Below are 15,135 nucleotides of genomic sequence, written 5' to 3' on the forward strand. Positions count from 1 at the left end.
GGAGAGAGTCAAAGAAGCTCTCGGGCCCCGCACACAGCCTCCTCCAACTCCACCTCCCCATCCACTCCAAACCAAGACTCACGTTCATGCGCCTCTTTCGCTGGTATGTAATTTGCAATTTCAGTCAAACATGTTTATGAAATCTGGTTTTGCAGCCATGAGTCTCCAGATGAAATGGCTGTTCAGTAATAATTCATTTTCAGTGTGTGTCTGTATTGCTCAAATAAAAATCTCAATCTTTCCGTCAGCTCCAGGCGAGGTCCTTATCCTCTCCGTCAGGAAGATGCACGATGGACCCACTGGACTCTCTGGGTCCAGCCCCCTATGACCCTGCGTCCGTTTACTTCTCTACACCATCCACATATATACAGTGTATTGTAAATCCAACAGGCCATGCTGACTCATATAAGATTTAGTTGCAAAGCAATCATATCAAACTCCCTACTGGTTTGTGTGTGTTTTAGTCCACTTACCTTTCTTTATATTTAAATAATTAAATATCATCCTTTGGTTTTTCAGAGCTGGTTTTGTGGTCTTCTTTGATCTGGTTCTGGGAGTGGAAGCCTGTCAGAAAGCGTTGCGTCTGGTAGCGGCTCTCTACTCAGACGGTCTGGAAGTGGGGCCGCCGACTCTGCTGCCCCCTGTCCAGTGCCCACCGGGAGTCTCCCCGCCTTCCAACCTCCAGCATCACCCCTGGAAACTGTGCCCTCCGGTCGGTCAGACAGCCTGCGCCCAGGTAAGGACACCACCTAGTGAGGAAGAGCTGGGTTGATTGTCATTTACAAAAAGTGACTGACTTAAAATTTGTCAAGACCAGGCTAAACAGAGTTCAGAGTGGAAAGGGGTATGGCACAAAAAAAATCCGCTTTGTCCTGAATCAAATAAACTTCTCATCTGGGAAAAAGTTAAGAAAAAAAAAAAGTAAAAATCTGTTTTTTTGGTTGTTCGTATCCCAAAAGGTGTGTGTCCTGAGCTCAGCCTCCTAAAAAATTGTTGCTGTCACAATGAAGTATAAAGACAAACCTGGCCCATTGTATAAATCAGTACAGCATAATTTCAAGGGGGTTATAAACACTGAAGTAAGATACTGTGTTTGTTCCTGCGAGGAGGCCAGGTCCCATTATCACAAAGCCGTAGAATGCACCTGCAGTTAGCATGTTTTAATCTCTAGTAATTTACACGCCGTCACACGTCTGTCTGGTGGTGCAGGTACAGGCAGCAAGAGACCTGGATGTTTATAACCGGGACGTCTTCAAACTGCCGTCCTGTGGCTGAGACACGACTGGAACTCCTTGATCAATACAACCAGGGACGCCTGCGTGTTCAGCTTAATGTTGTGTACTGCTGTGAAAAAGGTGGAAATCCATTCTTCAGTGATTGGAATTTGAGCCAGTCTAATGCCCCGGTGTTATGGGTGCTTTTACCCGTTGATTGTGCAGTTATACAGCAAAGGGGGGGCCTGGCCTCTCATTTGTGGGATGATGAAGCTATGATGATATCAGGATGCTGATTAATCAAATTCAAGTGGTGTATAATGGCTGTGGGACTAAATAGCAACTTTTCATTCATTTCAAGACGGAATGTTCAAACCTCTGCACCTGCAGAGGTACGCAGGAAATTGATTGCACCATCTGGCGGAGTTTAGTCTTAATCTGTCGGAGTTAATCATACAAGTCTAAAGTTATCTGAAAACAGCCATCTGCTAAGTCTGTTCACGTGAACAGTTTAACCATATCCCTGACTGACCAATCACTGAATACTCCCGCATACGTGTCATAACTTTGTATTATCATCTCAACACCAACAGCTCCGTAGTGGCCACTGGAGGGTGGCAGTGCTCGGTCTGCCTACTCAACCGCCACTGAGCGCGGTCCGGCTAAACTCACTACCCCGGGTACCCAGACTCCCAGCAGTTATTGGGTTCCCTGCATGCGGCGGTTGCTACACCAACAGCACTGTGCAATTACCGTTTAAGATGTGAGTTAGATGTTATATTCAGACACAAATTTGAGGGGACGTTTTATGGCCTTTTTGATTTAGGTAGAAGGTGAGGCAAGGTAGTCGTTCATGCGCCTGACTGCGTGTGGGCTTCTGTAAAACCTGGGGTGGGCTACATGGAGCTGTGTGCACGTTTGGTCAACGTGCCGAGATGGAGGCGCGCAGAACCTTGCAATGCCTGATCAGACCGGCACCAAGCACTATAAATACCAAACTATGGTAGGTTAAGAAGGAACTCGCTGGGGTCCAATTTTCTTTTTTTTCTTTTTAAAAATTAGTAAACTGAACTATTCTGTACCAGAAGTCAACGTATCAGAAGCAATTATAGCTAAGGAATTTTGTTGTGCGGATAAAATCCAGTAGTGTAATGTGGTTCCTTTGGTCCTTGCTATGTCAAGACTGATTTTGTCATCTTTAGGCAGAAAGTTTCACAGCTGATTATAACCATATACAGTACGTAGGAAAATTTAACACATTGTAAATCCTCAATTAAAAAAAAAAGGCAATATTGCAATAGGGAAATTTGAAGGTTTTCATACCACCTACATCTGGACAAACAAATGCCATTTTACCTTTGACAACAATGGAAAGTATCCCCAATGGATTCTCTATCTTGCATTGGAGGCAAGTGTACGCTGCTTTTTGAATGTGTTGCTGGTATACCTCGCGTCTCCGTACAGGTGTCCTCTCTTCCTGTGACTGTCCACGGAAAACGCAGCTCCACAGCCCTCAGGAGCGGATCAACTCTCCTCCCTGCTGACCTTGAAGGACCACAAAGACCCTCCACCCACAGATGAAGCCAGTCGCGTCACGTACAATGAGACGGACGTGCCGTGCAGAAAACATCTCTACAATGAGGATGTGGCAGATATCTCCAACTTTACTCTCACAAACTTTGATTAGTGTGTGCAAGTAAGGTTCCTCTCATCTATCTTTTAAAGACAATTAAGGTATTTGCTTTCCTTTTGTAGCAGTTTAAATGTGCAGGGGGCAACAGTAGAAGCCTAGTTATGCAAGATAGGTCTTAGATGAGTGTGTGGAAGTACATTTATATAAAAAAAAAAAAGTGCAGAGGAATTTTAATCAAGTCTGGTGTTAAAATTAAACCACATTATGACAAAAGAGCTGTACAAGGTATATTTTACAGCCGCAACTAATCATTAATTAATGAAAATCTGATTATCTACATTGATTAACTATCAAATAAAATGTCAGGGAACAATGACAAATGGCCACCACAAGCTCCTCGAGCCAATGGTGACATTTGCAAATGTCTCATTTTATATGACCTACAGTCAAACTCAAAAGGATGTTCAATTTACTGTCTTTGAAGATTCAAAGAAAACCAGAGAAATATCAATTTTAAAAAGGTTTACGTTATTGTGACTTAAGAATTATAATCAATCTATAATTGCAAATTGTATACATGACTAGCATCTGTTGCTAGGTTGGAGCATTCACTGGCAATATACATTATGTTTAACAAGTGTACACTCCAACATTCAACGAATTCTTGTGGTTAAAGCCCATCCTAACTCTGGATATTCTCAATTTATGTTAAGCACTTACGTGTTTGATGTAAGAATTCCTTTAACCAAAGTTTAACTTAAAGTGACAAAAACACATTCAAGTTGGCCAACTAGTGTGGCCACCAAACTACCAGCGCATGTTTCATTTCTTGCAATTGGAAGAGCTGCAGTCATTATCTAGTGTTTTTTCGCCAAGTTTCAAGTCCACACAAAGTCTTTATATTAAAAAAAAAAAAAAGTGGCGATTCAAACTTACATCTGCAAATTCTTTATTTAAATTTTTTTTAATTTTTTTTTTTAATTTTAACTACAAGTATACAAAACTGGACAGACTATGAAAATGGATCTTATTTACAAAAACAAAGTTGTTGAAGGTGGAGAGGGGCTGGACAGGCATGCTGTGCTGGTTTTGAAGATCAGGAAAGAGGCATGGACCGTCATGCTGAAGACTCGACAGATGCTGACTGGTTGGCAGGCTGCAGGAAACAAAGTAAAAAAAGGACACTTAAAAACAACAGAGGGCGAAAAAAAAAAAAATTATCCCATGGAGTTTCATCATGTTTATGAGTTAAAGTATCAAATTATACAGGATTCCTCCCACTTCCTAGCAGGCATTTATTTAAGAGGTAAATTTCCAACATACATGTAGAGTGTAACATGTGAGCTTTTACACATAAAAACTTACAGCTACTGAGAAAGAAGAAGAGAGAAAAAAAAACAAAAAAAAACAAAACAAACCTGAAGCTAAATTAATTAATTATGACTGGAACTCATACGCAAGTAATTACTGTATGTTTGGCCGTCCCTTCCATTGAGGCGGGGTAGCATCCTCACAGCACAATCTTCTTAGTGCTGTTATGCAAACATATCAGTACATAAAGACATAAAGCCTATCACTCGCCTCCTGTGATTTTCCCTCCTGGACTCCATTGCCGTTGCTGGCACTAGATTCACCGCTGCCATTAACTTTGGCTTCCTGTTTCGCTTGTTTAGCATCAGTGTCCTTTACTGGGCTCTCCTCCTCTGGTTTCCTCTGTGTATAAACATAAGACCAGGACAAGGGGGAAGAAGAAGAGAAGACTGAAGGCTTCTGTACAACACAGCTGAATTCAATGCAAACAACCTTTCAGGCTGCCATTTACAACTGGGCAACTGAAGCCGTCTTTGCCATAAGCAGCCATCACCAATTACAGTTGTGTGAAGATCACAGATGAAATTCAATGGATCGTGCACGCAAGTCAGTCCATAATCAAATCTTGTATTTCTGGGATTAAAGCGCTACCACAATGCAGTCACCATAGCGCACATGCCACAACTACACTGCGGTAACCATCACAGGTCACACCGCAGCCACAACACATCATCTCAAGGACATCCCTACAAAACAAAGCAGGCAAGCACACAGTCTTTACAACATAAAAAGTGAGCGGTACATGGCTGGTTTCAATATGCAGATTATAGCTCCAGTATGGAGTCAGTTGTGAAGGTTTTTATTCCTTCAGTGGTTATGACAGATCCCAGCTTTCATTATGCCCGGCAAAAAAAAATTAAATAAAAGTGCAGAATCATTTACATTTTGGCAGGACTTTAGAATCAGAGACACATTAATTATCCCCAAAGGGAAATTGCTTTGTTTCCACCCCCCCCACCTATGATGTGAAATAACATTGACGGCAATCAAGATGAAGCAAAACATGACTGATGGAAAATGGCAAGAGGAGATTAGTGGGTCTCACCTTTTTCCTGACGAGGTGGGAGATGTCTGAGACTGCTTTGGAAGACGAGGCGCTGTCAGATGATTTAACTGAAATCTGAAATAGAAAAGTTTGGGCAGATTCTTACACAGTAAGTAGAGCTTATAAAAAAGTTTTTACATCTATGTACAGCAGTATAATGTCCTTACCTGGCTGGCTGTTGCAAATGCTGAAGATGATGAAGGGCCCCCATTTTCACATGGGAATGCTGATGAGGTTGATGCACCACCCTACAAGAGAGTAGTCAGTTACCCAGAGCCAAGGTTGCAATTTAATAATTTATAATAAAAAAAAAAAAAAAAAATACTGTTTTTACATTTAAACTACAGTCAAGTACCCTTTCTGGTCAGTTTTTAATAGTACATTTCACCGCTATCAGAAAGAAAGCCAGGCACACCAAAAATGTACAAGAGTGCACAGTTAAGTTGAGGAAACGGTTTAAACCCTGACTCTGTACCCACTAGTGTCTGCTGGATGGCCTGGGAGGCAGTACTGGCTGTTCTCTGGCTCTCCTTGGCATCCTCCACCTTTTCCCTGATGTCTGGCAGAAGTTGCTTCAGCTCCTCCATCTCATTTTTCTCTTCTGCTGCCCCATCTGCTCCCTCTGCTGCATCTATCACCTCCTGCAACATGGCTGTACACAGACAACGAACGGGATTAAAACACAAGAAAAGCATGATACGGAAGAGTAAACTGGATAAACGCAGTCAGTTGCCATTATGTTCAACTTATGAGAGGGAGTGGGTGTTTTCCAAAGAGATGCCACATTCTTCCAACCACCTGCCAGTCAACTCATTCATTATCTACAAATGAGTTAGCACTCAAGGTTATGTGCACAACAAGGCCACAGTTCTGAAAACACTGGTCTCCAGACAAAGACAACCTTACCCAGACGGGTCTCAATGACTTTTATTGAGCTGTTGTAGTGTTGGATGGCCTGGCTGTACTGGTCCATGTAGCACAGTGTGGTAGCGACGTGGTAGTGGGTCTCAGCCAGCAGACGACTGTGGGGAGGTAAGTGCTTCAGCTGCAGGGCAAGACACTCCTGGAAGTCTTCTAGTGCCTGGGGGTAGTTACCTGGGGGAAAAAAAGGAACACATTTAATTCTGCTAAACTGGAGCATTTTACAAGAAGCAGCGGAAGTAGTTGCCACACTGGCGGTGAATGAAATACCTATACATGTTCAATGAGACACTGACATTCCAACACCAGTGTTCATATGTCATTGGTCTGTTGAGTTTAACAGTGCATGCAATTCACACTATGTGATGAAAAAGATAAATTAATAAAAAAACTTTATGAACAGCAAAACACGGAAGGCCCCCAGACCTGCGTACAAACTATTATAGGTAATGAACAGGATCAATCAGTTTGAATGTGACCATTTTTTTTTTTAGTGGCCAATCTAAGATTCCACAAGAAGCCATGGCAGAATAATGCAAGTGCTGTAATTCAGAGGAAAACTGCAGGAAAATGTACCTGATTCAGCACTGACTTCCCCGAGTTTCAGATATGCCTGGGCTGCCATCAGCTGTTCGTCTTTGCTTTCCTTTCTGTGGGAGCCCATAAGATATTAATTATAAAAAAAAAAGGCAGTTTGACCTCATATTGTCTCACATCCTCAAGCAGGGCACTTATTACCATTATAAGTCTGGATTTGAATGCAGGTAACCAGACTTCTGGTTTTTCGAGTGACCTGCTTAAACTCACGTGTTCAGTATAAAAATCGTAAATGTCGATTTATTTTATTTTGTGCCGTGGGTCTTAGTTTGCCATTAACTTCATCCTGCAGTGTTGCCCTTACCTTTTATAGATGAATTTAGCCACCTCCAGCATCTCCCATGCCAACTGCAAATTCCCAACTTCTTCCTCTTCCTGGAGGATCAGTGCATCAGGCATGTGTCAAAAAATTAATATGTTCACAGTTGTGTCAAAGACACTTCCATGTATCGGAACTCACCTTATCTTGTCCATTTTTCTCTCCATCCTCGTCGTCATCATCATCATCGTCGTCGTCATCGTCATCTGCAGAAGGAACAGGAGTATAATTACATAGAGCAAGATACTCAGGTACTTTATACACACACACACACACACACACACACACACACACACACACACACACACACACACACACACACACACACACACACACACACACACACACACACACACACACACACACACACACACACACACACACTTTATAGTGTGGCTTAAGTAGAAACTGAATGTAAATGTGTTTAAAGAAGAAAAGAAAAAAAAAAAAAAAGGAGAACACAATGTTTCCAATAGTGCAGTTTACACTTGCTCCAGTGCATTCCCCTTTACCCAGTCATTAACACCCATTAATGTTGACTGTTTTCTACCTCGAAATACCAAGCTTGTGCTCCACCCACCCACACCAACAGTGCTCCGTATCCAGAAGTCTACTGCCCTCTGGTTCCTCCTTGTCTTGTTCAGCCTCTGACTTGGATTCCTTGCCCTCTGGCTTTGCCTCGGTCGCCTCTCCATTCTGCTCTTTAACAATTTGTACCTTCTCTGTCACAGTTTCCTTTCCAGGAGACCCAGGAGGTCTTTCTCCCACACCGTTCACAGGAGCAACTGGGGTCTTCTCAACTCCATTCACTGCAGCTTCCTGGACTGAATTCTTCTCTTCACCGTTCACAGGGGATTCTGAGGCTCTCTCTGATCCATTCACAAGTTCTACTGGGGAATCTGCCACGCCATTTTCTTTTTTCACCCCAGTAGTGCTTTTTGGATCTTCAGACTTCAGCTTGGTGTCAGCTGCATCGGTCTTTTCCTGCTCGGCCATTGCATCATAGACCTGCTTTCGTAGCTCATCTCTAGTTTTTTCTGCACCAGTGTCACATGACAAATCATTTCTTAACAGATGTTAGTTTCTTTAAAATACGTACCAAGGTGAGTTTTTCCTGACAATGACATTAGCCTGCCATTTCAACTAATGTTCATTTGTCAAGAAATTTGTAATCAAATGCTGTGTTGCTGTATGATAACAACCTGCCTTTATTTGATCTAAATATTAGTTGATGTGTAAACTAATAAAAGTGAGCCACGCTGACCATTAGACTCAGGTTTTACATGCAGAGAAAATAAATAAAATTTGAAAAAAAAAAAAAATCTAGAAATCCTTAATGTAGACAGTGGATGCAGCCAGTTTTAGACCTCATTTTGTGAGCTGGGGTTTGATAAAATAGCGGCAGCTCTCAAACAAACTTGTGATTTTGTGCAATAATAAAGTTGATTTGACCTAACCTTCTGACCAGGAAGGTCATTTCCCCCCCCCGTTTTTGTATAGGGAATTTCAATTTTCCTAGTATGGAAAAGCAATCAAAGACAGAATTACAAAAGTTGAACAGAGTTATTTGTCTATAAAAATCATATCCTGTTCCTGTAATCAGACAACCTTTAATAATAACCATAAATGTTTAAGATACTGACCATCAAGGTTGTTGGCACTCTCAATATTTGGGTCGTTAGGTTGCTCCTCCTCCTCTGATTCTTCTGGGACTCCCTCCAGGGCATTACCAAGGACACTGTTCTCCATCCTAACCAAAACACAAAAAAGGAAGACCATTGGGTTATCCAAAGTAAACAGAGGTACTACTTACAAGGGAAGCTAAAAGGGTAAAATCAAGAAATTCTCTCTGAAACTAATTTAACAGTTGTCCAGGGAGCACTTTGCCTTTCTACAGTCACTGCTAAAACTTAAAACTGTATTCCGAGCTTGACAAGACATCAGTATATTACTGTACAAAAATGCAGTATAAGTTAGTTTTCATTGTGAGCAATTTAAGTTAACCAACCTGGCAAGCTCCAGTAGGGACTTCCCACATAGGAAGAAGGCCTCACCACACTCATCTGCAGTGTCCCCGTACTTTGCAGCCCTGGCAGAAAGACAACATACAAGCGCTGAGTGGAGCAAGCTTTGCCGAGGAGGGTCAAAGTACAGCCTAACATTACATAATCAAAATCATGCTACTGGAATGTAGTTACTACATGGAGGTATTATTTGAACTCATTTCTATAAGCCTTTCAGTCTCAATACAAAATTTCAAAAGCTGGTGAAGGAGGTCACACACAAACACACACACACACACACACACACACACACACACACACACACACACACACACACACAAAATGAATCCTCAGAAAACCAGCAGAAAATGAGTGAATACTCCAGGGACAACATCATTTTTATCTCTATCTCGCTGATATTAACAGCGATTATTATTTTGCACTCAGTAAGCTCTTTTCCCTAAAGCACTCACAGCATGCCGCAGGCATCCTGGAAAACAGCAACAGCGGAAACAACATCTCCCATCACTAGATGTCTGTTTCCTGTGCCAATCAGTTTCTTTGCCTCCTCCATGATGTCGCCAGAGCTGAAGGGAAAAAAAAACAACAACATTTTGATGTTAACTGTACTTGTTGTAGAAAAACTAGATTATCCATCTTTCTGTACTAATTTTATGGCCAACATTTGGTCAGATGTCATTTTAAACATGATTTAAAAAAAAAAAAAACTTTAAAAACTTTTTTCTGTTAAAGATGTCTTAGTATATTTTGAATGTAAAAGAACAAGATTGACGGTATTTTAATTGATGATTATAATGGGAATTTATTCAAAAATGTCATTTTTCTAAGAGATTACCAATATTCTCTCCTGCATGACCTTACATATTTTCATAAACTAATATTTCCTCAAAAAAGTATAAGCACGATGAATTATGACAATTTTTGAAAACACTGAAAATTCAACCTGCTTTTATTTTACCTTACTGTGTTCACTGTCTCTAGAGAGTCCTTTCTATTTTGTTCCTCCTTTCATAATTTTTTATTTACAATGTTTAGTGCTGTGATGAAATGGAAATTTTGATTAAAAAAATAAATCATTTTTGGAAAAAAAAAAAAACCCGATGCAAGTTATGTGTTTAAATAACAATGTGAGTAGATGTAGCGGAGCTTGCAGTGCGGATACTCGCCTGTCTGATGTGGCTGCTGCAGCTGATGATGAGCACGGCTTCTCCTCCGCGCTGCAGAAGTTCAAACTTGAGTTGAGTCAACGCCAAAAACAAGTTACCTGACCAGAGTCTGAAGTACAACCACTTGCGACACTACAAAGTTTCACTGTTGACTCGCTGAGTTTACGTCGGGATATTTTAGCTACGCCTTTATTGTTGTTAGCGCGGTATGGTTGTTAGCCAACTAGCCGGGGCGACAGTGACGTTCGTGAACCGCGTTTGCAGGCACCACCAGGTGCGGTTAAACTGTGCCGCTATTTTACCATGTAAAGTCACTGGCTGCACGTTTGCATTATCTCAATATCTTGCAACCGATACCCTAAAGCTAGGTCGCCAACGTTAGCTCAAAGGCTAAATGCTAGCTAGCCGTGTTTTCCCAGCGTACGTTACAGTGACTAGAGAGAGAAATTAACCGCGGCTCTTACCTCCCGGAGCTGCAAGCGGCGGACGTTTCCTCTGGCATCTTTACGGGACGATATTAGAGACAATGGCGAGAGGAAAACGGACAGTTTTGGTGTTCAGTGAATGAAGTACGAATAGACCTCCCGTGAGTCTTTGTTGGCGCGCTTAAATAGAGAAAAGACGGCTTTCTATTTCCGCCTAACTTGGAACGCGGGAGATAGAATTTAAAGGGGCCGCAGCACATATCATGATGCGTTCAGCGCCCGTGGGGAATTAAAAAAAAAAGGTCATTCAGATCTAACATGCCAGCGTGGTGTCAAAGACAAACAAACAAAAACAAAAAAACAATAAACCGTGGAAGAAGAAGTATCCAGATCCTTTCCTGGAGTAGAATTACTTACACCACACTGTGACAGGGTTTACGCTGTGTTCACCATATTAAAGAAACCACTGGGGACAATACAATTATTTATGAAGTTTTTTCCCTTTTTTTTTTTTTTTTTAAAGGTGTTTCCGGTCTGTTATGATTTAACGTGACCTGGGCCCCGGTCAGGTTAATTGACTTGCCAATGAAATTCAAGACTTTTTAATACTTGATGACGAAAATTAAAAGTAAAAGCAGTACATCTTCATATTTTAGAAGCCGAAACCGTGAAATGTTCTGTATTTTTATATGAAAAATGACTTCAACCATTATTCAAATAGTTGCCGATTCATTTTAATTCATCTCGCTAATCAATAAGTCGACTAGTGTATTGTTAGGTACAGTAGTTTAATCTAGAACAAATTCCTATTTTATAAAGTGGTGATTTGTCTTGGTGATACGGAAAAATCTTAATCTGTAAAGTAATTGGCGAGGTTCCCCGGAAAGCTGCTTTCGGTGCTGGCACACTAAACATTTATGGTGTTACTTTGAAGAACGATGCATTTAGCAATGGTAGCAGTGCCGTTGGACTGTAAAAAGCAGTTCGTGTGGTTTGGCAGAGTCTTATTTTGAGTTGTGGTACTGGGCTGGTTTTTGGGCTGGTTTGTGCTGGTCCTGTGACACAGCCCCGGCAGCCCCGGCGGGGAGCGGATCGCCACGGCGAAAAAACGCCCTAGGACGGAGAACGGTGCGTACCCGCCTTCCGTTCATCCCGGACCACACCTTGCCAGTTCGCACCAGGTTACGACTTTCATAAACCATACTATCACACATTAACTCTGCCAGCCACGGAGGTGTCGGTATGCATTCGGTTGAAGAAGGCAGTAATCGCGAAGGGAGCTCAGAGCCTCGTTGGCGCAGTAGGCAGCGCGTCAGTCTCATAATCTGAAGGTCGTGAGTTCGAGCCTCACACGGGGCAGAGTTTTTTTTTCTTTCCTTCTCCTTCAGTCTCTCCACAGTTTGTACAGTTGTGTCCCGATTGGTCGTTTCAGACTGTCACGTCGTGTCTCGTAGGACTCTTAAATGGAAACAAAACGTCACGCTTACGATGTAGTGGTATCTTATAACTGCATGCATCGTACTGTGAGGTCGCCCCCTATTTTCGTCACGGAGCTCCATACGGATTTGTCACGGTTGTCACGGCTACGCAAGATGACCCAGCTAGCATACGGTCGCACGCGGCTTTTTAGCTAGGCGGTCGGCCTGAACGTTAGGTCGGGAAAAGCTAGTTTATTCAGGGCCTCCTGTTGGGAGTAACGTCGAAGAACATAGTCAAAATTGTCAAATTGCTGACACAAGAAAGGGCAAGCTGCTCAGTTAAGTTGTTTTACTAACTCGTTGTAATTAGCGTTAAGTACATTTATTCAGGTACTTTACTTAAGTAGCTACAAACTTGGGGCACTTACCTTGACCATTTCCTTTTCATGCCACTTATACATCTACTCCACCACAATTGAGAGGAAACGATTGTACTTTTGTATTCCACTACATGTATCTGACATCTTTAGTTTCTAGTTACTTTAACTGATTAAGATTTTTGCTTACAAAGTCTATGAACAACTTGTAAAAACAACTTAGGGCGGTATAGTTTACGCCCTAAGTTGAAATAAATGAAATAATGAAATAAATACAAGTAGAGCCGAAATGATTAGTCAGTTAGTTAATCTATTGACAGAAAACTTTAAGTACCTACTGTGGTAACGGGTGAAGTGATTTTTCATTTAAAAATGTCGAACATTTCATGGCTCCAGCTTCTCAAATATGAGGATTGGCTTTTCCTTTTAGTTATTTTGATTTGGTTTTAATAATTGTGAGGTTTGGACCATTGGTTTGGACGAAACCAGCACACTGAAGGTGTCTCTGTTTTCTGAAACCAGAAAAATTCAGTGGAATCAATGAATTGAGAAAATTATCAGGAGATGAATCCACAAGGAAAATAATTAGTTGCATTCATATATTAAAATAGCTAATTAGTTCCACCTCAACCAACCACAAGAGTAAAATACTGCTTACACATTAATCGGAAACCCCCCATTTTTGTTCACGGGCCTGAAAATAATGTACCCAAAATAAACCCTGTTTGGGGAACCGTTGCTGACCCTGTGCGTCTCTTCATGGCCACAGTCTGCCATCTTCTGATGGCCGACTCCAGCAGGATAACGCACCGTGTCACAGAGCAGAGGTCGTCTCAGAACCGGTTTTCGTGAACTTCGCTGGCCTCCCCCCCCAAAGCCGACACATCTGAATCCAGCAGAACGCCTTCGGGACGTGGTAGATCGGGAGGTCGGCGGCGTGAGTGTGCAGCTGACAGATCCTGCAGAAGTGAGGCCCCTACCCAGCATTAGTCCGGCGTCCCCAATAAAGTGCTTGGTGAGCGTGTATTGAATATTGTATGTTTTTTTTGTTTTGTTTTTAAACTCGTTTTATCAGGAGCCGTTAGAAATGACTGCTGTGTCCCACAGCGACCGGCAGGTGGCGCCCACGTTCCACTCTTAAACCGTGTTTTGCACTGATTCCACCTCTGACAAGTTTAATGGACCCAATTTGCAGCAGCAGCTGTTTAAAGATGACAGATATGCGAGGGCAGTCAAAAATAAAAAACGTAAACGCAGGGTCAGATAGCTTAGTGAAATTTGAACAAATTGCTTTTATTGGGTATGATTGCCATGACAGCCATGTTCTTATGGTGCTGTCAGTTTCCTAACTGCACAAAGTCGCTGTGAGCGTTGCCATAGCTGCTCTACAACAGCCCCACGTTCTCGGACGAAATGGCATTCAGAAAGTACTGTGAGCGCACAATGTCAATTAAGTAATTGAGCTGAAGTGAGTGGCAGTGTCAGACAGAGAGGGGGGCGCTGAGCCCGATAGTGGTCTCCAGAAGAGACCTCACTGGCTGCAGATGAAGTTTTCAGTCACACTGCGACGTGCGGGACTATTGGGAATTCGTGTCAAACATCCGGACTCTCTATCTTCAGACTGAGATGTTGCGATGTTCCGTGCAGCCTTACAAAACGTGGACTTGTTTCGGGTGATTCTGCTGTATTCGGTTTTTCTACCGGAGACCGGCTGTAGATCAGCCGATGCAGACAGCTGTCATGAGGTGAAGACAGCCTACATGATGCGCCAAATAGGCCCGGTGGAGCTGGTGCCAGACAGACCGGGAACAGGTCAGTCAGTCCCTTTGGAAATATTGTAGTATAAAACTCTGCGTAAGTTTTAACAGGAACACGGAATACACAGAGGGGAAATGTACATCTATTGAAGCACTGTAACATTTCTCGGGGGAAAACGTGCGTTTTACTCCACTACAATTATCTGAAAGCCATTTACTTTGCAGATCGAGATTTCAAATACAAAACCCTTGAGTTTATAAACTACAATGCAATGTTATAAATGAAACTAACGAGCAATTTATTAAGTAATTAAAATTACCTCCACCTAGACCAACATCAAATGTTGCATGCATATTCATACATAGGTAATATTAATCCAGTAATGTGATTTATCATAATATAACACTAGTAGGGCAATTCTTCTGCATTATGACTACTCGAGTACATTTTGCTGATAATACTTTACTTTATGTAAGAGATTTTGAATATAGGAGTTGTAATGAGCCTTTTTAGCAAAGTGTTCCTTACTTAAGTGAAGGATACAAATACTTCCTTCATCACTGGAAATACATAAGATCACTACTAACCACAGTGTAGTGTTAAATTATAGTTGATATTTCTCCTGCTCTGAGATTGATGATGTTAATAAAACATTGATGTAATTGTGACTTGTAGCCCACACAGGGTTTAGACCCATAGATTTAGAAATGCAGGGTTAAATTCCAAGTGTAAGGGATCATCACTGAGCTGCATAGGCTAACAGTGGCTATTTCTGTTGAAAACTAACCTAGATAGTGTGAATCACTTGTATAGATCTCTTGAAAGCACACTTGGCTATAGGTGGTGCTGTTAAAGATGCTGTTTACT

General features: G+C 41.8%; 2 protein-coding genes and 1 non-coding gene across 10 annotated transcripts in view; 2 read left to right on the plus strand and 1 right to left on the minus strand.

The window, feature by feature from the left end:
* Positions 1-3,789: 3,789 nt before the first annotated feature.
* LOC120791323 (nuclear autoantigenic sperm protein (histone-binding)) lies at positions 3,790-10,938 on the minus strand. 5 transcript variants are annotated; one of them, XM_040129700.1, is made up of 16 exons: positions 10,755-10,938; positions 10,291-10,356; positions 9,577-9,690; positions 9,109-9,189; positions 8,744-8,850; positions 8,558-8,615; positions 7,718-8,166; positions 7,242-7,306; positions 7,086-7,156; positions 6,761-6,834; positions 6,170-6,358; positions 5,743-5,915; positions 5,431-5,511; positions 5,264-5,338; positions 4,429-4,560; positions 3,790-4,003 (listed from the first exon to the last, which is right to left on the minus strand). In XM_040129700.1, the coding sequence occupies exons 1-16, from the start codon at positions 10,790-10,792 to the stop codon at positions 3,965-3,967; spliced, it is 1,812 nt and encodes a 603-aa protein (XP_039985634.1). In that variant the 5' UTR covers positions 10,793-10,938; the 3' UTR covers positions 3,790-3,964. The 5 variants fall into 5 exon arrangements, with proteins under 5 accessions (XP_039985634.1, XP_039985638.1, XP_039985635.1 ...); XM_040129701.1 differs by having other exon boundaries at positions 3,794-4,003; positions 10,291-10,341; positions 10,755-10,937; XM_040129702.1 differs by lacking the exon at positions 8,558-8,615 and having other exon boundaries at positions 3,794-4,003; positions 7,718-8,137; positions 10,755-10,937.
* Positions 10,939-12,001: 1,063 nt separating this feature from the next.
* On the plus strand, positions 12,002-12,074 carry trnam-cau. The gene has a single exon. It is a non-coding gene; the product is annotated as a tRNA-Met (tRNA).
* A 1,855-nt stretch (positions 12,075-13,929) lies between these two features.
* Positions 13,930-15,135, plus strand: part of LOC120791104 (glypican-5-like) — a 53,695-nt gene continuing 52,489 nt past the window's right edge. For all 4 annotated transcript variants that reach the window (XR_005707604.1, XM_040129271.1, XM_040129272.1 and 1 more), the window contains exon 1: positions 13,930-14,322. Coding sequence is in view for 3 of the 4 variants with exons in the window: in XM_040129271.1 (XP_039985205.1) it covers positions 14,145-14,322 (178 nt within the window). In the remaining variant the exon portion in view is untranslated. The remainder of the gene's footprint in view (positions 14,323-15,135) is intronic.

Source organism: Xiphias gladius, chromosome 6, assembly GCF_016859285.1.
Source record: "Xiphias gladius isolate SHS-SW01 ecotype Sanya breed wild chromosome 6, ASM1685928v1, whole genome shotgun sequence".
Taxonomy (NCBI): domain Eukaryota; kingdom Metazoa; phylum Chordata; class Actinopteri; order Istiophoriformes; family Xiphiidae; genus Xiphias; species Xiphias gladius.